The 24,051-nt window shown below is 40.1% G+C and overlaps 2 protein-coding genes and 1 long non-coding RNA gene across 4 annotated transcripts; 2 read left to right on the plus strand and 1 right to left on the minus strand.

Annotated features, from left to right (window-relative positions):
* Positions 1–5,591: 5,591 nt before the first annotated feature.
* On the plus strand, positions 5,592–10,334 carry LOC145436230 (fibrinogen-like protein A). Of its 2 annotated transcripts, none has more exons than XM_080313585.1 (5): positions 5,592–6,310; positions 6,367–6,425; positions 6,692–6,788; positions 9,839–9,935; positions 10,028–10,334. In XM_080313585.1, the coding sequence occupies exons 1-5, from the start codon at positions 6,250–6,252 to the stop codon at positions 10,092–10,094; spliced, it is 381 nt and encodes a 126-aa protein (XP_080169711.1). In that variant the 5' UTR covers positions 5,592–6,249; the 3' UTR covers positions 10,095–10,334. The 2 variants fall into 2 exon arrangements, with proteins under 2 accessions (XP_080169711.1, XP_080169712.1); XM_080313586.1 differs by having other exon boundaries at positions 6,220–6,310; positions 6,367–6,558.
* Positions 10,335–10,938: 604 nt separating this feature from the next.
* Positions 10,939–12,797, plus strand: LOC145436231 (uncharacterized). Its single transcript, XR_013914228.1, has 2 exons — positions 10,939–11,357; positions 11,671–12,797. It is a non-coding gene; the product is annotated as an uncharacterized LOC145436231 (long non-coding RNA).
* Positions 12,798–21,384: 8,587 nt separating this feature from the next.
* On the minus strand, positions 21,385–22,355 carry LOC145436232 (uncharacterized). The gene is made up of 2 exons (XM_080313588.1): positions 21,608–22,355; positions 21,385–21,533 (listed from the first exon to the last, which is right to left on the minus strand). The coding sequence occupies exons 1-2, from the start codon at positions 22,130–22,132 to the stop codon at positions 21,453–21,455; spliced, it is 606 nt and encodes a 201-aa protein (XP_080169714.1). The 5' UTR covers positions 22,133–22,355; the 3' UTR covers positions 21,385–21,452.
* Between the last annotated feature and the right edge of the window lie 1,696 nt (positions 22,356–24,051).

The following is a 24,051-nucleotide window of genomic DNA, read 5'->3' on the forward strand; positions in this document are numbered from 1 at the left end:
TTGCCAATTTCAAAAAACATTTGCTCGATAGTTCGCACAGAATACTCAGCTTTCATTTGTGAATAAAATTAGTGACTCTGTGCTGTGAGGTTTGTCCGCAATCACACAATAGCAAGAATGAAGCACACTACACATGGGAAGTCAAGCGAATTGTGCTCAGTCAACCAATCAATTATTTATATCAACGTAATTGATCTAACGAATGCATCGATGTCTAATGTAAATATTGTATCAGGCGTATACGGAATCAATTTTGATTTGATATTCTTATTCTATCATAACAAAAAATTTCCGAACGAACGCTATGTTATCTCAAGGAATACCGATGGTGACTGCGAGCAGTTTTGTTCACTTGATACGAACTCGTATCACCGGAAATCCCAACACTGCAACGGCGAAGACCACATCACTAATGCTCAAAGTTCAGCCCAATAGCGATTTTCTGATGATGATGCTGGAATAAAAGCATTCACATAGCTCTTCCATTGATAACTTCTAACTAGCGTCCTCTTCATACTAAAAAACCCAGCCTGTTCATTTACGGTTTACATTGATACCGGGTTCTAAGCGGTACCAAATGAAGATACAGGCTCATGCTTATAATGGTCGGCGATATCTACGTCGTCACAAATACACGTATCCAACCAGTAATGTTTTATTTTTATAAGTTTCTCACCAGCAATAAATGCCAATATATTAAGACATTGACTACGACAATAATATAATATAATACAATACAGTACGAAATAGAAACGCACTACGCGTGTGAACTTATATGAAAGCCGAATACTGACACGGAGTTATTAAATTTATACGGAAATCTCCATTGAATTGCGAAGTATAACAGCAATGTGCAATGTTCGAGGATTTTGACGCAAATAATGGACGCCTGAACTAACAGTAAATTCAGACGTGGTCAAAATAGTGAGCCTCGCTACTACGGTGTAAAAGTAATGACGTAAATTTATGCTCAATTGCAATGTAGAAGTAGCAATTCTCAATACATGTCAAAACTAATGGATGTAGGAAATGAAAGGTAGAAAAACACTCATGCAAGTCGTGGCAATGAGTAGATATAGTCGAAAGTTCTTATTCCTTCGGCAGTTATAATCACAGTTGGCTAGTTTCGAAATTACAAGAGGCATCTTCGCGACTACAAGCACTACAAGTCAATACGATCTCACAAAATATAATCACTCATCAAATATTGGTGCAATTTCATGCGGTTCTTATTACATTTTCCTCATAAAAGTCACGCGAACTTACTCCGAAAAACATTGCATATAAACTGTCCAACTAAAACTAGCAGTACGCTAAAATAATAACCACTTAAATAAGTATTGCAAGTAGGCAAAGACGACTTTGAGAATAAAAATTGAAGTACTGCGTTACTGACCTCCTCTGAGCAGGCTAAATTTACCTACACAGTGTCTTGGCGGTGGCAATCATTTCTACAAAATCGTACAGGAGCAGAAAGAATTATTTGGTCGAGCAGTTGACATAAAGTCATCTCGATGTCGAGGACTAATCTCCTCGTCGACGTCCGATATACCGCAAAGTGGATCGCCAGACTGAAAGTAGGCCCTTGGATTTGTCAGCCAATTCTGCTTATAGTGCGGCAGCGTTCTTCCATTGCGAACCTGAACCGTACGGCCATCATCTTCCGTGGTAAAGGTTTCTTCATCGAACCTATGACTCGGCACGACATTCACTCTGATCCGCGACAACGCTCCACGGTATTCAGCGACTCGAAACACATACAGCCGTCTATTGTCGAATGAGTAGTATTTGTTGTTCTTCTTTGTAATGCTAATTCGCGGGATGCTGTCGGCCGAAATCTGCCCCTTGCTGAGCTGTTTGGCAGTTTCGTTGACATTAAACTTGTCCTGGAAGATCGAGTTGATGCTGTCTTGCTTGAACCGAATTTCAGACGGTCGTACCTCCAAAACGGTTTCGCCTGCGGTCTCCATTTGAAAGTAATATTTATTCAACGCTTAATGCACCAAACGATTCCGCGTTGAAAAAACAAACGAGGATTTAGCAGTGACACTTGCAATCCCAAATCGATATAGCAAACATCAGCATCGACAACTCGCGACCATTCCAGCGGGACAATCGATTGTGGAAAACTCATTGCGGAATCGGGTATTCCCCTTAGCAGAGATGACAGAGATGAGCATGGATTAGGATTAGGTTTTGAAAAAACAGGATTTGTGAAATTTTGTCGGATTTGGATTGGATTTGTATTAGACATTTTTTTCAGAACGGATTAGGATTTGGATTGGATTTACCTATTTTCTGGGAGATTGAAATGTCGAGTGGCGAATGGCGACAAACTTTATTCAGATCAGTTATTAATGTACTTATGGTTACTTAGGTATCTTGAATCAAGTGAATCGTTGGTTGTGAAAGAGAATTTTCGAATCCCCCCATTGCATAAATTAGTATTTTTCTGAATTTCCAGTTGGAATCGGATTAGGATTGGACATGGACTTGGATATGAAAAAGTTATGGATTAGGATTTGGATTTGAAGGTTCGGATTTGGATTGGACTGGGACATAGAAATTTCAAATCCGCTCATCTCTGAGAGATGAGCGAATTTGAAATGTCTATGTCCTAATCCAATCCAAATCCGAAGCTTCAAATCCTAATCCAAGTCCTAATCCGGACATTTCGTTTATTCCTATCCTAATCCGATATCAACTTGGTATTCCTCGAAAAAAGCCCACATCTTATGCCTATAATTATGTAAAAAGAAATAAAACGCATGATGAGTGCCAAAGTACAAGACGTAACTTTTGCAAGACGAAAAACCTCCACTTCATTCGCCACAGGACATCAATCTCCCAGAGATGAGCGGATTTGGAATTTCCATGTCCTAATCCAATCCAAACCAGAATCTTCAAATCCAAACCCAAATCTTAATCCATAGCTTTTTCATATTCAAGTCCATGTCCAATCCTAATCCGATTCCAACTGGAAATTCAGAAAAAATGCTAATTTATGCAAGGGAAGGATTGGAAAATTTTATTTCGCAACCAACAATTGCCTTGATTCAAGATAACCTAGTAACCATAAGTACATTTATAACTGATCTGAAGAAACTTTGTCGCCATTCGCCACACAATATATCAATCGCCCAGAAAATAGGTAAATCCAATCCAAATTCTAATCCGTTCAAAAAATATCTCTAATCCTAATCCATTCCAAATCCGACAAAATTTCACAAATCCTGTTTTTCCAAATCCGAATCCTAATCCATGCTCATGTCTGTCTCTTAGACACGAGGTAGGCTAATGCAAAAATCGGCAAGCCTACTACTAGCAGTTTTCGGCTTGGATTGTGATCTCAGTCAATTAGTATCAGCAGAAATGCTGCATTGAATTTCTTCCCGTCATCTTATCTGGCTTAACACCGAAATTTAGCCTACCGCGTATTATTTAGTGCAGTTAAACTCCAAATATATTTACAATATATGTTTGAAACTCAATGTAATATTGGAAACATCATGTAATGCTGAACCGTCGGCTGTAAAGCGAGAACCACTGATCCAGTGTGTATTGTATAATTCATTACCCCCGACACGTAATGTGCCAACAGATGGAGTTCGTGAATAATCTAAAATAGTACATTGAGCTTCAGTCATCTGTTCGATTATTCGAAATTTCATTCGATGCGATTGTTGATCTTCAATGTCCTTTTCGATTCTCTAGCATAGTTGCTGACGATTATACACCTGGCGGGTATATTCCATTATCAAGATATTATTCAATTGCATACCTGCTGTTGTATACCTCCAAGTGCGGAGCAGATCGACAAATTCTCTGGACCTACTCCGATCCTGTTTTTGAAGCTCTTGTCTGACTCGAGTCCGACTCTGGGGCCAGATTCTAGAAATGACCGTGATCCGGTTCGAAAAAAACCGATAATGTTTATCTACTCAACAGGATAGTTTGAATATTAACTGAAACAATGCAAACAAGAAATTAAAAACTCAAAGATCAAAGTCAACCATGACCTGAAGTAATTATGCTGACTTGGACTTGGCTGTTGGATTTTCAAAAAACCACGCGTGAGTAATTTACGACAACAATTTCGTACAAATATTTGGTTTATGATGAAGCGATGTAACGAAACTTTACTGTGGAGAAAAGCACTATAGAACATTTTTGCATTAACAGAAAGTACTTACGGTATGACCAACTGAAATTTTGCAATTTTTACGCATTTTTGGTGAGATAAGACCATTACGTAAGAATGAAGGTACCATGTTAATATTTCCAATAAAATAGATTGGTTGCTGCTCAAGAAAAGTTGAAGTGATGCTGTCAATATTTACTAGAGTACAAGTAGAAGTAGCAATTTCATAGATGCCAAAACCACCGCATGAAAAAGTATAGAAAATGAATATAGTAGATTTTCCTTCCATATTAGCAGAATGACGTCACGGGCTCGCACCAACATCATTGAGTGTTTTGTGACAGATTGCTCATCTCAACGAACGACAAACCTCTGTCGGATTTGGACGAAACCAGAAATCGTCAGCGAAACGAAGTCGAACAACTCAGATATGGAGTTACGACCAGCTGCGCAAAACCAGCCCTCTGCTCTCCTCGCACGTAGATCATGATGTCACCAATGGATATTGACGCAGTTTCCCGGTAGAAAACAGGACCGGGCAAAATCAGATTCAGATTTGAGTGCTGTGACGTCAGTTCGTATGGTATCGAAAAAGTGTTTTCTCTGTGATCACATCTCGTCTTCCTATTGTGATGATTTCAATGATAGTAGTTTCCCACTTGTGCATTTTATTAAACCAATGTATAATATAATATATGTATAATTTGCATTGAGTGAACTGTCTGCGTGTAGATGGCAGGTTTTTATTGAGAGGTTTGAGAACATACGATTTTTGAGGATTCATTCAAGCGGAGTTTGACAACTGGAAAATTTTCAGGTCAAAATTAAAATTGAAATGATAGTTACAGTTTTTTTTCGCAATGAGATTAGAAGTATATTTACTGAATTTGCAAAGACTTAGACAATACATTAATTTCCGCATTGGAAAGAAATACAACAAAAGGACGAGAATGGCAAATATATGTAGAGCGAGCTTGGCCCATTTCTCACGATACTGTAGCGTTTTCAGGTAGATTAGAAATTAGATTAGACTTTAATGGTTAGCATGCCGCGTCCTGACTATCACAGATTACACTAATGGTCCAACCGGGGCCTACGATATCGTATCGATATCGTAGGCCCCGGTCCAACAGTTCGATATTTGATCGCAACGCTGACTGCTTGTGAACAATTTTCAGCGATTTTGTCGTGTGAAAATATGTCTTGGATACAAACATCCTATCTAATATTGATATTGAGTTAAACCCCGAACATTGTCGGATGTGGCTCGTCAGGGGTAGGCCTAATCGTCAGCAGCTATAGTAATAGAGAATTGGAAAGAACATTTTAGACCAACAACGGTACCAAAAATATGTTCATTACATCGCATTCATTTTGTTGAAATTTTCATGAGATCAATACACAGCAACGGTTTTGCTTTAAACATGCTCGTTTTGCATCGATTCACATTCAACCATACTTGGTGCTGGAGACGTCCTCATGGTGATGGAATATTATTTTATGCCTAACAATGTACCTAATGTTTTGAAAGTTCACTTGGTATCTCAATTCTCATTTCTACATATCGGTACTTTTGAAATCGAATGAACATTCATGGAGATGTGAAATAAATCGATTCCTAGTATCCCTTGACGATACTCAATGAGTAAAGTAACGCGCATCACTAAAATAGCTTTCATCCACTGTTCCATCGAGTCAGTTTCCTGTCACGACTTTCCTGGCGACCGTCCAATGACGCGCACGACTCCCTTCCCCAAAAGTTAGTTGTGTAGCAAAAATGCAATTACTAAAATAATGATGAACATGAAACTATAACGAATGCATTTTAGTGTTGGGTTCGAATGAATTTGGTCGCATTGTATTCTGCACCCGAGGTGGCTTGAAGTACTTGTACCTTTCAATTAATCCGAATATATAATGAATTATACTTGTGCTAATTACTCAAGCAGTTATGATTATCGACTACTTCTATACTTAACGGTCGTCAGGTGTTAGGCAGAACTAGGCCTAGACTACTCTATTTTACTTTGAATTGAAATCTGCCTTATTAGGATCTGAAGTAGGATACACAAAGCTCCGCGAGTTGATATTGATTATAGCTTCCGAGAATGTCGAACAAGATTTGGATTCTTTTCATGATCGGAATCGTGATCTGCTCGCGTTCGTCAGGTATGAAGAATTCGTTTCGACAATTCGAATCGGTTTGAAAATTATCTTTTCTCTAGATAAATTCTGCATGAGAAGATACGTGAACGGTAAATGGATGTCAACGGGAGATTGTGAGGTTGGTATGCGAGTAGTTTGACATCGACGGCGAACGTCTTATTCTGCGTATGCTTGTTCTTAACAAAGGCTCAGAAAGGGTGTCGAAAATCTCAGGTGGCGTGAAACTGAAAATAGAGAATAAGGGATGGACTGTGAGTTTGTATTGTTGATTATGATCCTAACATGTATTTTTGAAACAACCGGCACAATCACACATTTTAGCGGACATTGACTGATAATAATACTTGAGCTCGGAAACGAATGGATTGCATTATTCCGTTGCAGGTTTTTCAGCGAAGAATCAACGTAAGCGTGGATTTCTACCGAAATTGGACTGAATACGTGGAAGGATTCGGGAATCTTGATGGGGATTTCTGGCTTGGTATTGGATTTAAATTTAATTCAATTCCTTCAAGTTTTAGGGTTTTGTCGATTTCTCGCGAATAACTATCAAACAGTTTCGACATCAGGAAACCCAATCTTCGAATTCTTGTCGGTAGAGTCAAGTCCGCCTATGACACCTTACGGAGGAGCACCAAAAGTGTTGCTTACATAATTCAACGAGATTTCTCTTACTTTAAACTTGAACAAGAACCTTGGTGGATCCATTCGCCGATCGTGCTTTCTATATACTGCGCTCGCATCTGTGATTAAAAATTTTGGATTTTAGTGCTAAAAACAGTCTGTTCTGTGACGTATTCCTTGCTGTTGGGTCATAGCTGTAACCATTGTGACGTCATCAGAGGTTGTCAAAGTATTTGCCATAGGTAATCAAGTAGAAGTAGAAGTAACAGCGTCAATTTCTAATCAAGCAAAAGTAAAAGCAACTTTTTATAACGATGTAAAAAGTAAGTATTCTAGGTCTAGTTTTTGATATCAGTATCTATTTATTGATATTTTCTTCATTTCAAAACTTCACAAGACTGCGATACAATGAAATGATAGGAAGGCGTCGAAACGACTTGGACTAGTCTTTAAAATCAGACACCCACCTAAGCCTAGGCGATGTAAAGAAGAGGAATTCACAGCACAGTGAAAGAAAATAAAGCGACATTAGGGATCTGAAGCATTTGAAAACAAAAGTCTTCGTAGCATTAGATGTGGCAATGGTTTGGAGAGAGTCACATGGACACGGGAAAAATTGCTAATTTTGCTCATGTTTTTATTTGTTTGTTTATTAAATGTCAAAAATCAGCATAAAACTCAATATCCAAATTGACTTGCCCAATACGACCGAATCCTCGTGGGCCAGATGTCACAATTCCATTGCCTTCAAAAGTTTTACCAACAGTTGAAGAAGATTCTCTGGGTGAAGAGTCTTTGTCAGAAGAATGCACTCAGCATAAGTGTGATGGTGATCAGCAGCTATATAAAGTTGAATCAATCTGAATTAAATAACTTTGTTATAAATTTGAATTTGCCAAATTAATCTGATCTTATTGTAGGTTCCAGATCAAAAGCCAAACATATACTTGGCACTGATACCACTGTTGCTTGGTATATGCATCGTGATAGTGAATACACACGCTTCTCTGCCTCCGAACCGTCTTTAGTCTATTGTGTGGATGTTCAAGGTCTCATAGAGACATTGGGAACTGTCATGTGTGCCACTTTATTTATGCACCAAGCCTAAAAGATGTTTTGTCGCGCAATACAAATCAATGGGCTTCTATCCCTGTAGCTGGTACAACTGGCATCAAGGGGTCTTACGAGAATATGAAACTTTTGATTTCAAATTTGGAATATAGTACTTAAACTACTCAAAACTGTAAAGTTTCCGTTGATTTTGATCTCAAAGATATGCTACTGCTTCAACTGTCTAGAACTACAAGGTATCATTGCTTTATATGTGAATGGGACAGTAGATATCATTGAAATAAACGTAAGTGGCTGATGAGGGAGTATCTTACACCTGGCTTTAAAAAGGTTTAGAGCCTGCTCTTATCGACAGATCTAATGTTGTATTTCCACCATTATATATTGAACTGGATCTGATGAAAAAGTTTTTAAAGGCTTTGATTAAAGAGGTGCATGTTCTAAATACATTCACGAAATGTTTCCTAACTTGAGTTTATACAGTAGAGAGGGTATTTGTAGGACCTCAAATCAGAACACTCACCAAGACCCCCTATTTCTTATTATGAAGGCGGATTTGACTCTCTTTCATTGAAGTTGCATCTAAATTTCTTAGAAATACTTAAGATCCTGATTATTTGAAGGGTTTAGTTTAGGATAATAACACCTCAAATCCAATGAAGTAAGTTGAGAGCTTTGTAGGAAGTGTTTCGTATCATATACGGACCTAAACGGGCATAAGCGCCCTTAATGCAGTCGTTTTTGAGTAAAATGTTTACTCGATTTTTGCGAAAAATTGTGACTTGATGAGTGAATTCTGACGGCTAATTCGGAATCAGCATCGTCAAATTAGGTAAACTCAATTATTTGTTCTAAAAAAACAAAAAAGTTGGAAAATGTCGTCCAGTGTAATTTATCCGAAGCGAGTGATTGTAGGGCAGGGTCGGTCAGGGCAGGTTTTGAGTGGACCGCGAGGTAAATTTAGAAATTAGTAATATTACCAAAAATAGATTGCCCAGATTGTGAACTTGCATGGCCAACCAAAAAAATGATTACTCTGGCCGCAACACTTGGGATGTGACGACTAAAATATCAGTACCGACGCATTGGCAGATCCATGGGCCAGTCAAATTTTGGTAGATCTTCGTACATTACAATAAAGCAGAATATTCTGCGGTATATTTTATCAAAAGTAAAAATTTTCTTCATGCTTTACGCAATATGTTGTCACTCGATTTCTTGCTCTTAATATTGTTACCCCCTCCTAAAAATGAAAGAACGCCTGATGTAGCAGATGAAGACTAATTATGATCGCATTTACGAGAGAAATTGTCGTCCAACATGCGACCTTGCGTTTGGGCTCGCAGTAAGACCGTCGACAATGAAACATAAGCATAAAATTATTGACGCATGTTGGCCGAAGTTTTCGATATCGATATGTCCAGGCGGACGAATAGTCCACTTCTTGCAAACTTAGCCCGACAATATACAGCAGACCCGCGATATAGCCTACTCAAGTATCAATAATATTGACCTGTAAACTTTGAAAAAAAATCGCGCCTGGTGCGGCTATTGGTCCGTGGGATGTTTCGTCAATGAAATGTGGCCCGTTGGCCCAAAAGGATGGCCACCCCTGTTGTACGGCCTACAATATAGGTTATACTCTTAAATCGTTCCTTGCATTAACATGCTGTTGCGACACCGTACAGAAAAGACGTCCCAAACGCATCAATATAAAATTTGATGATTTATTTCTCCATTTGATATTGCATTTTTAAATTGGGATAGAAAATTAAAATATATCAGGGAACTTGCCACGGACTGGCGGTTGAGAACAACCGGTTTTTGCGATTTCAGGTCTGGAGAGACTGCATCTATTGACAAAGGGAGGAAACATGGAGCTCGCAATCAACATGATCAAGCTGGATGGAATTCATTGGGTTGCTAACTACAGGTGGATATCAATTATTGTATATGTCACATATTCACACGTCACAAAGATCGTCTGCTGTTCTGGGCTAATCGATCCCCATTCTTACCATTCAGCAACTTCCGCATCGGCCCCGGATCCGACAACTACAGACTGCACATATCCGGACACTCCGGGAATTAAACCAGAGACGGTCTTGGATATCACAACAATCAACAATTCTCAACGAAAGACGAGGATCACGACACTCATCCGTCAGTCAATTGCGCTTCTTCCAACGCAGGAGGCTGGTGGTATGCCGGGTGCGGCTACAGCAATCTGAACGGAAACTTCAACAAAAGAGGAAGCTGGGGAATTTGGTGGGATGATTGGAATGCTGACTTCATGCGCTTCTCGGAGATGAAGATTCGGCAAAGATCGTGAATACGGAAATGACGTCAACAATGGCTCTTGAGGGTCCCGAAACCTTGTGACTCTTTATAGTCCACTAACGGATTTTGGATATGACATTGGCTTTGAATCAGTATTTTCACTCCTGACACCCAAAAACGCTGTTCAAATAAGTGCGGGTTTCTCGCTATTGGTTTTACGTTGATTAACGCTATAAAATTGTTAGCGCATTGAGAATCAGCCTTTACTTGGCCTGATGATTCCTGTTTTATTATGCATACATTATAGCGTCAAATGTAATGATACTTCTGTTGATATACAAACTTGATTATCTATTCTCTACCACTTTCTGACGATTGCCCCTGACGAGTGTCAGCCGATAATATCCGGGTTTATTTCAATATTAATATCATATTCAATTGTAAATATTTTCATGCGATATATATTGCGATGTTGACGTAACAGACGCACTAAAATCTGAAGAAAATCCGGAAGCTCCGTAAAACGTGTATGCATTTCAACAGGGTTGTAATCCCATATTCAAGAATCGTAAATCGGAGGACCTCATTTCTTGATGTCAGTGTCAGCACGGTACTAACGTGTGGCGTCAATTTCTGTCTTAAGCAGAACTGCAGGGTCATGGACGCGTAGCTGCAACCTTCAACAATAAAGTTTATGCAAGATAATATCCGATCTACCTTCCGTAATGGAGCTGATGTAAATATCGCCTCGAAAAATCTATACGATTGGAGGCTTTCTGTTAGTAGCTTTCCGATAATTGAAGTTGTCGAAAGGGACATCAAATAGCTACTACTCCCGCGACAACGGGAGACTTTACGTATTTGGGGTTGCCGAGTACCGGGGAGTTATATCTCGGATAAAAGTTAAATTGGTTTCAATTGTAGTCTGGGACGATCTCAGATTTGCGACTACCAATGACGGACGTGAATTGTACATACGCTTTGGGGAGACCCTACCGCACTGCAAACCGAGTTGGCTTCCAGCGGTATTTTGCATGTCTGCGCACGATGCGAAATTACGCCAAGATCTAATAAGGTAATTTAAGAAATTTTGTTCACTTTGAATTCACCATATGCTACCAATGGGATTTGCTATTCTACAAAACACGATACTTTCAGATATATATTATAAAGAGGTCTGTAAAGTTAAAGCTATTCTACACGCCAAGCCATTTCAGACTCACATTAAAGCATTTACATGTATTGAAATTACATTTCCCATAAATCAGTTTCGAGATGAAATCAAGTGAACAGGCAGCGTGGTTTTTTAAGCTGACATATAGACAATTATAGTACGTTGATAATCGTTGTCTGTTTTGCGACCACCGATGTGAGTTTTGATTTTACAGAAATGTTGAACAGCTCTGCTCTCACATGACGGACTTTATTTGCAAGTTAGAGGAGCTTCAGAGAAATCTCGAAGATTCTTCGAGGGGGATGAAGAAATTATTTACAGATCTGGAGGAATATAAAGCAGAAGATTCAAGGAAAGAGTGACTGATTCAAGATATCGAGCTCATGCACGAAATATGCTTCCTTTTTAGATGCATGATTACGTCTATAAAGCCCCGTGTTTAATTTTTAAGGGGGCGGAAACGCTCAGGGGCGATATGGGGGGCGCTGGGCTCAGGGGAGCGGTATGGGGGCGCTGAAGAAAAATGGCGTCGCAGTGGAGGGTGAATTAGTGATATATGAGTATATAGTAGAAAATCAGATCTATATTTCCCCGAGTTGTCATTGCAACTTAACATTCGACAAAATCTGTCTAATCTCTAAATTTTTCGCCGCGCTACGCGCGAAATACGAGCCGACAATGTTTGGAACATGTATCCATGTATGCAGTCGTTTGTTATAATTGATGTAAAATTAATTGCGCGTACTTCAAGATCGCCCAATCCCTGTTAAAATACTACCATCACGCTGCATCGGGTTATTTCTCACGAATTGTTTCGGACTAGGTATTTTATCCAGCAGCGAACAGAAAGAGGCACTTTACCACTTTAAAGAGTGAGAATCCTTCATACATTAAAGATGCTTTGAAGCTTTTGGTCATAATGATTAACTAACTATATTTGTATTTGAGAGCTGCAAAATTAAATTTTCAGAATATTTCTTCATCTTGTCATAAGGGATGATAGTGTTAAGTGTTGTGACGCACAATCTTACAAGAAGGTTATGGGTTGCTTTGTTTGGAATACATTCATGTTAAAGATAATCGACCAGATGGTATGAGCCCGTACCCGATGGTTGTTTTAACAACCTTGATTGAATCCCGAATATGGCACATACAATTATCATAGCGGCAATTCGTCGAGTGGTCCTCGGACGCGATTCAAGCTATTTCCAATAGTGAAGTCCCAACCCGAAAAGACCGACCGGACTTCGATCGCTTACCCCTTGTATTCACTACCGTCCTTAAAATATACGGGGTGCCAGACCTAGGCAATTTTCCAAAGGGGGCTGCAGAAAAAGGTTAGGAACCCCTGTTTAAATTGTGAAATCAATCTGGTGAATGTCATCCCCAACGCCCGATGTAAGATTGCCAGAATGGCATTCAGGCTTGCCTCGTGCTTGAGCAATGAGTAGCGTCAAGTTTCAGATTCGACTTACGGGGAGGCAATCGCTGCGGACACTTTCTCAACCGCTCTTTTTGCGAAGTTGCATTGCTTGCGACTATGAGTAAGTTCGGAAAATTATAGTTACGTGAAAGAGAATCTTGTTGTTCATTTGTTGGAAGTAAGTCCCAAGTGAAGGTTTCAGGGGCAGTGAAGCAGTGGCAATTATTCTACGAACTGTTTGTGGTATCAATATATACCCACGTTTTCTTTTAGTGTTCATTTCATTTTGGGGGCGTGAAACAGAGTACGGTTGCTTATGTGGCGCCTTAGAGAAAGGGTTATTAGTGGAAGTGGTGCGAGCCCAGCAAAAGGTTCTGGTTGATGTGATTACGAACCTTGATGCGCCAGTGGTAATACGTTACCAGCAAAATGTGCATCTGCGATATTAGTAACACTATGCCTCTTTCTAATGTAGTGTTCAACTCTTCGAGTAGGCCTACTCTCCTCATCCTACTAATTTCGAGGCACACGGCCTATTGCAGGCAGACCTGTGCATCGCATGGAAATGGCGAAGTGGCAGTAGCGCTTTTAACGAAGAGGCGAATTGCTTATACGCATTGTGACGCAACCAATTCAAACGACGTACTGCATCATATCCAAATTCCAAACTCACGCGTGTCAAGAATACAGTTCGACCGATACCGGAATTTTTAGAAAATACTGATAACTAGCGCTTCACCGGTAACCCCAATAACTTGAGCCGATATCAAAATATATGGAATCTAGGCAAAGGCGCATTTCCAAATCTCCAGATCATTTATTGGAACGGCTTTACAACCATTGCTACTCTCGGACATGGCATAAACTAGAAAGGCAGCATCTGAACGCATGTAAGCTGGGGTGCTCAGTTACGATACACTTCTACTTTTTTAGGGTATTCAAGTACGTTTCGCCTACTTACACTCATAACTGAAGTGGTTAATGTTTTAAACTGCCCATATTTCCACTGAACAGTTTTTTAGCCAAAACTTACTTTTTTACTTACTTGGGAACCGCTACTTGTACTTGTAATTGAAATGAAATTTACGACGCTTCTGCTACTTCTACTTGAATACTGTAGAGCTCTTGCTCTCTCCCATATCTGCATCCGTATACCACGTGATTTCTTTCTTTCTTCTCGTACCACGTGACTTACCATTTATCAGCCCGTGTATTTGAATTATATTACAGACTCATTTGCGAATCCTATTGTTTATTCCCTACATATTCATGTACGCTGTACTAACCAATCGTTCCATATTATACTTACAATTTTCTATACCATGACAACATTCTTCCATACCATATTTGATACTTTTTCATACTTTCGCAGTTCCCCAACCTCTCAGATATTGTTCTATTTTCGACGTGTGGAAACCTTCTGGAGTTTATATTCTGTTTATTTTAGATGATATGATCGATTTAAGCAGCCCGATGCGCCAATTCCATCCCCAATTTCTTTGTGTCATAATGTCAGCGATAGTTTGCCTAACCATCGACGACGGTACGGAAAATATATGCGGGAATATTTGTGAATTTATGTAAAAGCTCATGACAAGCTAGCAGTAATATAGAGATATCATCTACAAAATTACATAAAACAAAGGTATTCTCTAATTAGAATAAATTTTACAACACAATTATACATCGTTACAATCATTAGGGATTTTGCGACAGCGAATTAAACGCCCGATTCCTCCACCAATGTGTGGGTCATACTCATTAGCGTCATCATCCAACTTCAAGGTGTCCATTCTTTTATCAGAGATAATCAGATTTAATGAAGTTATAATTCGTGGTGGAGGCCGGGATGGCGTGACGTAGCTCCGAGACAAGCTAGATATTTTTGAATTGCGATGATGCTTATGTCAAATAGACATTGCGTGGTGATCATCCGAGCAAAGCGCAGGAATTGTCTTCCAAGTCCAATAAATTGCTACATTCGCAGTCTCCTCTAGGTAGTTTATGGAGTGGAAGTTACTATAGGCGAAATGTAAGCTGTATTGTGACGGCGGCCGAATATCTTTTTTTTTATTAATTATATTAATATTGGAATAATTATCATTAATATTATTTTCCTCCATATGCGAGTTGCACAACTCTTTTGTCTTCAAATAGATGTCGACCTGGGTGGGCGAGTCTGTGTCGTGCTTTGAGATATGAACAATTGAACATAGACCTGTCAGTGAATGATTTATCAGGCATTCAATCGATTTGACAAATCAAAAAAAGTTGGATCATTGTCATGGTTCTAGCAAAACTGCCAAAGTATGGAATGTATGGAAATAATTCCATACTCTACTTGAAAATTTCGATACCATATCATACTTGCACATTTCCATATTCCATGCCGAAATTTCGTTCCATACCACACCATACCCAGACCTGCCTGTATTTCCAGTCCAGCAGTTGCAGATGATAATTCTCTGACACCCGATTACCATGTTGCAACGTCACAAAAATTGCCGATATACTGATATCTCTAATGGCTGATACCGATATTTCTCTCAAAGTGCGATATCGACTTGGTATTATCGGCAACCGGATATCGGTCGGCCACATACAAAAATGCGCTTTCTGCCGACTCAGCTAGCATCGTAAGGTCAAGCAAGGCAGAATTGGATAGAATCAATCACAATCGCACTTGACTCATCTCCTGTTGCCTGATTCAGAACAGGCGAAGGTCATGAAATTCTGTCATGGGCAAACATTTGTTAGATAATTCTGTTGGTGTGAAACATTATCGAGACGACACATTTTGCGTTGTGGGGAGAGGCTGTTCACAATTTTATTTGTGTGCCGCGTAGACGACTTTGATCAAAATACGCCCACACCGCGTTCTCTTCGTCGCAATTATTCGAAATTTCATGACGGTGACGTCATATTTGGGGATACGATTGTTTTTGTTGATATACAATGTTCGTTCCAATTCTCTGCTAGTTGCTGAAGTTTACCCCTATCGAGTGTGAGCCCAAAGTATTCGGGTTTATTTCAATATGAATACACCATGACCAATGAGCAATGACCAATGACCATACAACCGATTATAGACGATGCGATGCAGCGTCAATTTAATAAAAACTACCCGTGGACGCCAACGAATAGGGTTACAAATAAATCGACTTACGGAAATTAGCCACGTTCATCATCACTAGGCTAATTCCACTTTTACAAATCACTATTGGCGTGAGCGAAGCCTTGCAGCGACCCTTTATGTATTCAATGCATTGCTTCAATTACGAGTCCGAAATCGCCCATCCTTCGACACGCCCTTCATCTCGGAAACGGGGATCTACCCAATACGAGACAGCTCGATCTGTTTTGTCTGCTCACCTCGCTGGCTCTTGGCCGCGTGATTTTGTAGCTCGAATGAGTCATGCGTGACTGGCTACAAATATTGATGATAAACACTACAGCAGAGGTCTCGAACACGCGGCCCGCGAGACCATTTTGTGCGGCCCGCGACGGCATTTTGGATTTAGAAGTAGGGATGGTGTGAACCTCTGAAAGGTTCGGGTTCGTGTGAACGCGAACCTTTTTGAAAGGTTCTGTGTGAACACGAACGTGAACCTCGTGACGTCATATTGCTAATTCCGACCCTATCTTTCAATGAAGTGATGGCCTATATTAATGTACACGATGCCTAGCGAAGACTTGGGCCACATAATGTCACATTGCCGAAGTACATATTCGCGTTTTAAACGTCGCTAAATGTATCAACCGCGGCTATCAAACGATATAATAATCTCATAAAGTCAATACATTCCGTCGCTTTGCCAACAATTTCGACTAAAACTTAGCAGGGAATATAAGCTTACGCCTTAACGGTCTTAGCCAGACCGGACAATGTGTTCGTGGTTCGAGTATTGCTACATTGATATTGAGCAGAGTGTGAAACGAGTTTCTACTTTCTATACTCGCTACCGATAGCATAAACAACAAGTTATATAGCAGTAGCCAGCCCCTTAATCGCACGAATTTGGTTTTAATGATACAGTAAAGATATGAAGTCAAGATTGACCCCGTACGCCCGCTCGATTCTTACATCAGAAAACTATATCAATGTCATTGATTGGTTAAATAAGAATCATTCGCTGACTACGTATATCGCTCGTGATGTTGTGTGATTCCGGGTCAAGCTCACAGCAGAGAGTCACTAAATATTCACAAACGGAAAGCTGGATGTTTCGAGAAATTTTTTGTTACAAAAAAACAAGTAAAACTTTTAAGGTTGTCAAGGTGCATGCTCGTTTAGTGTTTATTTCTTATGCTGCCAGCGCCATGCATAGAGTGACCCGCAGTTGAAATGCAATAAATTTGAACCAAAAGATCTTATAATGAAGTGCAAATTACAATTTACCAAAAAGGTTCACAGTGCAGAACCTACCAAGGTTCTGTTGTGAACGCGAACCTCTAAACTTCCGAGGTTCACACACAGAACGCGAACGTGAACCTCACGTTCACACCATCCCTATTTAGAAGTATTCGACAATATTTAACTACCAATTTCTTTTTTAATTTGAGAATTCTTAAAATTCGCTCCAAAACTACTCTAGAAGCCTGAAACTACTCGTCAAACTTCACTATTACATCACTTCCAAAAGTTACCACGCAGTGGAAGATCAACAATTACGTGACATTACTTGTTCATGATGGTAAAACATGACCCGTTGATGATTCGTGACTGAAAATTGTGATTTGGACTTGGGCGCGACCTTCTGTAGAATTACTCATACTCGTACTCGTCGCGTCAAACGTTACAATCAGAGAAGGACTTTTGTGACTCACAATGCCGTGACTTGGTACAACCACGGACGCAACAAACTATCAAACTTGTATGAGATACAGTGAAATATCAAAAGGTCGTAGCTTGCGCTGCGTAGCTTATTTAGATATATAAGCAGCTCGGTATGGCAACCACCATTGGCATTATGTTGCCCCTCTGATGTATAGTTGGTTATTATCGCCAATTAAATGTGGCGAATTAAGTAGGCTAGTCGTAGCCTAACTAGTCTATGCTTCATAGCTGTAACACCAATGGGTTCTTCGGCGATTGCACATTTCTACTGATACGGCACAGTATTCATTATGTTCAAGGTGTTATTGATCTGTTCCATTTCGAAGGTAAATATAATGCTGATTTTATTTGACTTTGGTAATGACATGATTAGGGCTGGGCAAAATGATTCGAGTACTCGAATCTGAATCGAGTACTAATTTTAATGATTCGAGTAGAGTAGTAAAAGACGATTTTTTCGAGTACTGAAATTATACGGTCCTCGCAACTGAAAGTTAATTTACTGACGAGAATTATAGTTTTGATACTATTTTCCACTGAGGAAGCCGTGAAACCTTGATTGGCCGTGTTTTAGCATACCAGGCACAGTACAAAGCTACGAACGTTACTGCAAATAACACATTTCCGAAGTCATTATCATCCAACAAAATTGTTAAGAAGTGCATTGAAATCGGTATGGTCGAAAAAATACCAAAGCATCTTTAATGTGATGGATAACATGCATTACGTTCTTTGTGGTGGCATAAAAGGTTCATATTTGGACTTCGACATACTACATCCTGTTGTGACGTCATAATGAGTGATACTCGATTACTCGACTCGACTCGAAGCATATTACGTGATTCAGGGTCGAATCACTCAGGTACTCGATTTTGCCCAGCCCTAGACATGATCAATACAGCCTAGTTATCAGGAGTAAGCCTATGCCCGAAACCCGGGTGTACTGCTCCAATGCTCTGATATCATATCAATCTTTGTAAAATTCTCAAATTCTACCTGTGGTTGTGGCACGTGAAATGTCCACTAGCTGCAAAATTTTAACGCGACAGCTTTTGCGATGTCCTGATGCGTTTGTACTGTCGCACGGTGTCTACAACTATTTATTTTGACAAACTATGCCAAGTACAGCAACAATCTTATTCAAATATTTTAAAATGTGATTTTTGTCGTGCCAGGCGTGAATTCACAATGGTAAATCACATTTTCATGCGTGTGGAATGTGAGTCTGCAAGTCCCGTCAAATAAGGCCTACTTGGAAATACATTGAATTAACCTATTATTGGTGCTGCGGCCCGCGGCGTCATCAAAGTAATAAATTGGCCCGCGAGACCATTTGAGTTTGAGACCTTTGCACTACGGGAACTCAAACAACACCAAGCGTTAAAGCGAGCAGTTTTGTTGACTCGATGTTGATGTGGATCACTGAGAATACCAACACTGCAACTGCGGACACTGTCAATAGACTGTTCAAAGTTCAGCGTCGACAACAGCAGTTTGCCGACTATAATAAAGAAAAAGCATTTCCAGCTCATCCATTGATAACCTTTGTCTGATATCCTGCCGCGGTTTACACTGATACCGGGTTTAAGCTAGGCTTACCATACGTCCTCTTTTAAGAGGATTTGTCCTCTTTTTTGACTTTTTTGAAAGTGTCCTCGGAGGACGCCCTTTTGTCCTCTTTTTTGAGATTTTGTCCTCTTTTTTGAAAATTTAGGTCAGATATAGAGGAAATTGCGAGTGATATGCCGCAAATTGGCGCAGAAGTGAAGCTCCGGCGGGTATTTCGGAGGAAAAAGCGGTGATTTCAACTCTGAGCGAAATGAAGACCTTTTTTTTTTTTTTTTTTTTTTTTTTAGTCAACCGATCAAGAAGCGGGTGAAATTTACCTGTTTTTGAGAATTCATCTCCAGTTTTGCATGTATGAAATTTCTGAAAAAGTGTCCTCTTTTTTCATTTCCGAAATATGGTAAGCCTAGTTTAAGCGGTACAGAATGAAGACGCAATCGCTTATGTTTATAATATGATACCTAGATTTACCTCGTCACAAATGCATGTATCCAAGAAACTCTTTGGCATAGTGCCTATAGTTGAGCAGATGAACTCTTTATTTCCAAAGTTTCTCGCCAGCAGCTAACATACATATTGAAACATTGACAACAACAAGAACAACATAAAACGCAATGCGCCGCGGAATAGAAACACACCACGCGTGTGATCGTATATGAAAACCGACTTAGTTGGTAAATTTAGAAGGAAATCTTCATTGAATTGCGAAGTATAGCAGCATTGTGTAATTTTCATCAATTTTAACGCGGACAATGGACGTACGAACTAAACGGTAATATCAGAAGTGGTCATGTTATAGTCGAGCTCGCTACTCAAGTTGCATAAATTCCTCCTCAATTGCAAGTATAAGAGGCAATTTCCAAGACATCAAAACTACTGCTAGTGGAACTAGGAAATGAAAGGTACGAATAGCACTCATAGTAGTAGTGTCAAAACGTAAATTTGGTCGAGGGTCCCTATACTTTCGGCAGTTAATCACAGTTGGTTTGTTTCGAAATTTCCAAGAGGCAACATCGCGACTAATTTAAAATGACTACCGACGTTATACGAATCAATACAATCTTATGAAATTACCTCATAGCAGTCACACGAACTTACGGCAAAATACATTTGACTTTACAGACGTGTCTATAGGTAGCCCCAATATCGATTCTTTAGTCGCTGAAATGTATTGCCAGGCAGCGTGCGCAGCTCATAGTTCAAAGAAGATTGTAAGTTAAGATCAAGATATTTTTCAATAAAATATTATTTCTTTTGTGGCAACTATGCCCGTCGCCCATGCTAGAGGGCACCGCCTTGTACTGACGTAACGTTCTAAAAACGTGGTTGCTAAGCTGTGTGACCTACTTTATCTCGATATTGAATTAATGCGGCACGCGACCTCCACGAAATTTGAAAAGTTGCCCGCGACCCGTTTTGAGTTGGCGATCCCTGCACTGTGGAAATGGAATGTTTTTGGGGCCAATTTATTCCACTGAAGAATATTCTTCGCGTTCCGCGCGATTTTATGTGATTAGACTTTTTGATTTGAATATAAGTACCATCAGAAATTGTGTTGAAAAAGGACATGGGGTACCATAAATCTTATTGAAAGCACAAGGGATCGATGAAAAGGAAGAGAAACACTCCTATAACTAGGGCACAATAAACTCGGATTAGACTAAACTGCTTAAATGCTCTGATATTGGATCAATCTTTTGTAAATTCTTTGGAATACTACCTATAATTTTGGCACGTCCAATGTCCGCTAGCTGCAATGTTATTACTCCTCTCGGATGGTGTCCATAACTCATTATATTGACAAATTATGCCCAGCACAAAACAATTTTTTACAAATATTTGAAAATATGATTTTTGTCGTGCGAATAGTAAATTACAATTTCTCGAGGTCTTTGGAATGCCAGTCTGCCAGGTCCCTTCAAATATGGCCTACTTGGAAATTATACATTGAACACCCCGCTATTATTGATGTTGCGACCCGCGGCGTCATCAAAAACTAGGAAATTGGCCCGCGAGCACGTTTGAGTTTGAGACCCCTGAGCTTGAGTAAATACTGAAAGTAGGCAAGCCCACTTTGAGCACTCGTAAAAGGTTAAGTGCTATACGTTACTGACCACCTCTGAGTAAACGTGACACAGCCCAGGCCGTGTCTCGGCGGTGGCAATCAATGTTACAAAATCGTGCAGGAACAGAAAGAATCATTCGGTCGAGGATTTGACCAGGTGTCGGTATTCGGTTTGTTGTACTGGATCTAAAACACAAAAGTGACGTAATGGTTAGCTAATTTCACAGATAAAGTGTGGCGAATGAACTCAGGCATCTTACCCGTCTAGTCGGCAGTGGAGAATATGACTGCGATACATCCCCATATCCAACCCTCATTCCTTCGTAGTTGTACGTGTACGTTCTATTGCTTAATGGCTGGGCGCACTCAGGGATGAAGGTAGGGGTTTTTAGCCAACTCGGCTTGCAGTGCTTCATTGTCCTTCCATTGCGCACCTGAACCGTCCGGCCGTCATCATCAGTGGTAAAGGTCTCTTCATCGAACTTATAACTCGGTGCGAGATCTACTCTGATACTGGACAAGGCTCCGTTGTATTCAGCTACTCGAAACACATACAGTCTTCTGTTGTCGAATGAGTAGTATTTGTTATTCTTTTCCGCGATGCGAATTCGCGGGAAGCTGTATGGCGAAAGCTCTTGCCGGCACAGCTGAATGGCAGCTTCGTTGACGTCACGCCCGTCCTGGAAGGTCGACTTGATGCTATTTTGCTTGAACCGGATCTCAGATGGTCGTACCTCCATATCGGTTGAGCCTGCAGTGTCGCTTAGGAAGTAACCTCTCGACATCGCTTCGTATACCAAATGATATCGGGTTGAAATAATAAAAGACGAGCACCGTGCTGTGTACCCTACAATCTTACACCGAAAGAACAAACATGGACATCGCGCGAGCAGCCAAGCGCGACAATTAACTTTACAAAATCGGTCGCGGAATCGGGCAATCCCCTTGTTCGCTCTTAGACGGGAGTTTATGCGAGAATTTCGTCAAGCAGTGCCTACTACTAGCAGTTTTCAGCTTGGATTGTATTGTTTAACCGTCATTTAGCATCAACAGAAATTTTGCAATGAATTTCTGCCCGTAAGCTTTACTGACATAGAACCAAAGTCTGTTATGTATTATGGAATGTGTATGAACATTGAATAATTCATTATCCGCGGACCCATTCTGTGCCAACACAACGAGTTTTCTTCGAGTTATCAAAAAATAGTATATTGAGATTAAGTCATCTGTTCGTCTAGATCAGTGCTCTTCAACCGGGGTTTTCGTACACCCTAGGGTGTACCAAAATTTTAAAAGGGTGTGCCACTCACATGGGGTGTACCAGATCCGAATTAAAATTGAGCGATGACTATATAGCTATCACAATAAACAGGCAGTGGTATGCTTCAGAACATCAATATGTTGACCGGGCGTGCATTATCGTAAAATATGTTCATATCAGCTGTACGAGCTTGTAAGCTATATTCCTTTTAGTGTATCATAAGCATATGTTTGTGCACATCACTTGAATGTTGGTATGGACTTTTTGATTCCTTTTGGAGTAGAAAAGAATGGAGATGACACGTGTTCCGCTTGCAATATCCGTCTATAACAGGGGTGGGCAAACTTCTGAGCTCGCGGGCCGCATTCAAAATTTGAATCCATTCGCGGGCCGCACTATATAAAATTGGTATTTTAAACCAAAACGCAATATTGATATTTGATTGTATAGTGAGAACATGGAGATAATATATATGCTTATTTAAAACAAGCCAAACATTGCTTTTATGATATCGTACACGCGTCGGAAACATATAGTGGCGAGATTTCATAGGCTGGCGGACCTCAATAACCAATTTGTCAAAACTATAGAGATGAAAGTCGGTTGGCCCGATTCTTAGAACAGGATTGAAATTTAAATTTGTGAGCAGCGATCTGTTCATAGATTTACTAATTCCACTTTTCGTTCAGTTCCAGGACAAACAATGCCAGCATCATAACCATGTTAGCTTGAAACAACCTTCTACTATGTGTAGAAAAATATAAATACCCCAATTCTACAGACAACGAATCTACCTAAGACACGCCCGAATCGTTTTTTATAAGCACACCAATGAAATAATTAAAAATGAAGTGGCCAATCTGAAATCTTACTCGTGATCCAAATTATGTCAATCTCGTTACAGCTATCCCGCTGTGATATTAGGTATTTACCGTAGATCAGTGGTTCTCAAACTTTTTAAGACATGCCCCCCCCCCTCCTTATGATGGTGAAAGATTTCGTGCCCCCTTATTGTCATATCACAAAACGCAACCAGGATGCTAGTTTGATGGCATGGAAGGTTACGACTGTGGATGAGAGATTTTTTAAATATGTAGCCGAATTCAGACTAAATACAGAGCAACAACTATGAATTGGATGTAACTTCCGCGGTGCGCGAAAAAAATTTCAGTTGAGCTCAGCTTCGCGCTTCCCTTCAGATGCTTTCACGTCCCCAAGGGGGGCGCGCCAACCAGTTTGAGAACCACTGTCCTAGAATTATCATGGTGAAATATACTAAGAAAAAGTTAATCAAGTCCCTGCATTAATTCGATTTTTAGTACGCATTTTATCAATATTGTTAAAAAGTTTCTTTAGACTCTCGCGGGCCGCACAGAACGTGGTTGCAGGCCGCATGCGGCCCGCGGGCCGTAGTTTGCCCACCCCTGGTCTATAATGATGCTT

This window comes from Botryllus schlosseri, chromosome 3, assembly GCF_051294905.1.
Source record: "Botryllus schlosseri isolate E-star chromosome 3, Bs_hap1, whole genome shotgun sequence".
Taxonomy (NCBI): Eukaryota; Metazoa; Chordata; class Ascidiacea; order Stolidobranchia; family Styelidae; genus Botryllus; species Botryllus schlosseri.

What these genes read in the sequence shown, in the direction of transcription:
- LOC145436230 (XM_080313585.1), top strand. Translation starts at nt 6,250, where the DNA reads ATGTCGAACAAGATTTGGATTCTTTTCATGATCGGAATCGTGATCTGC. An exon ending in TGTCAACGGGAGATTGTGAG is followed by an intron (nt 6,426 to 6,691) that starts GTTGGTATGCGA and finishes ATTCCGTTGCAG; the next exon opens with GTTTTTCAGCGAAGAATCAA. An exon ending in TGATGGGGATTTCTGGCTTG is followed by an intron (nt 6,789 to 9,838) that starts GTATTGGATTTA and finishes TTGCGATTTCAG; the next exon opens with GTCTGGAGAGACTGCATCTA.
- LOC145436232 (XM_080313588.1), bottom strand. Translation starts at nt 22,132, where the DNA reads ATGTCGAGAGGTTACTTCCTAAGCGACACTGCAGGCTCAACCGATATG. An exon ending in CTCCACTGCCGACTAGACGG is followed by an intron (nt 21,534 to 21,607) that starts GTAAGATGCCTG and finishes TTTGTGTTTTAG; the next exon opens with ATCCAGTACAACAAACCGAA.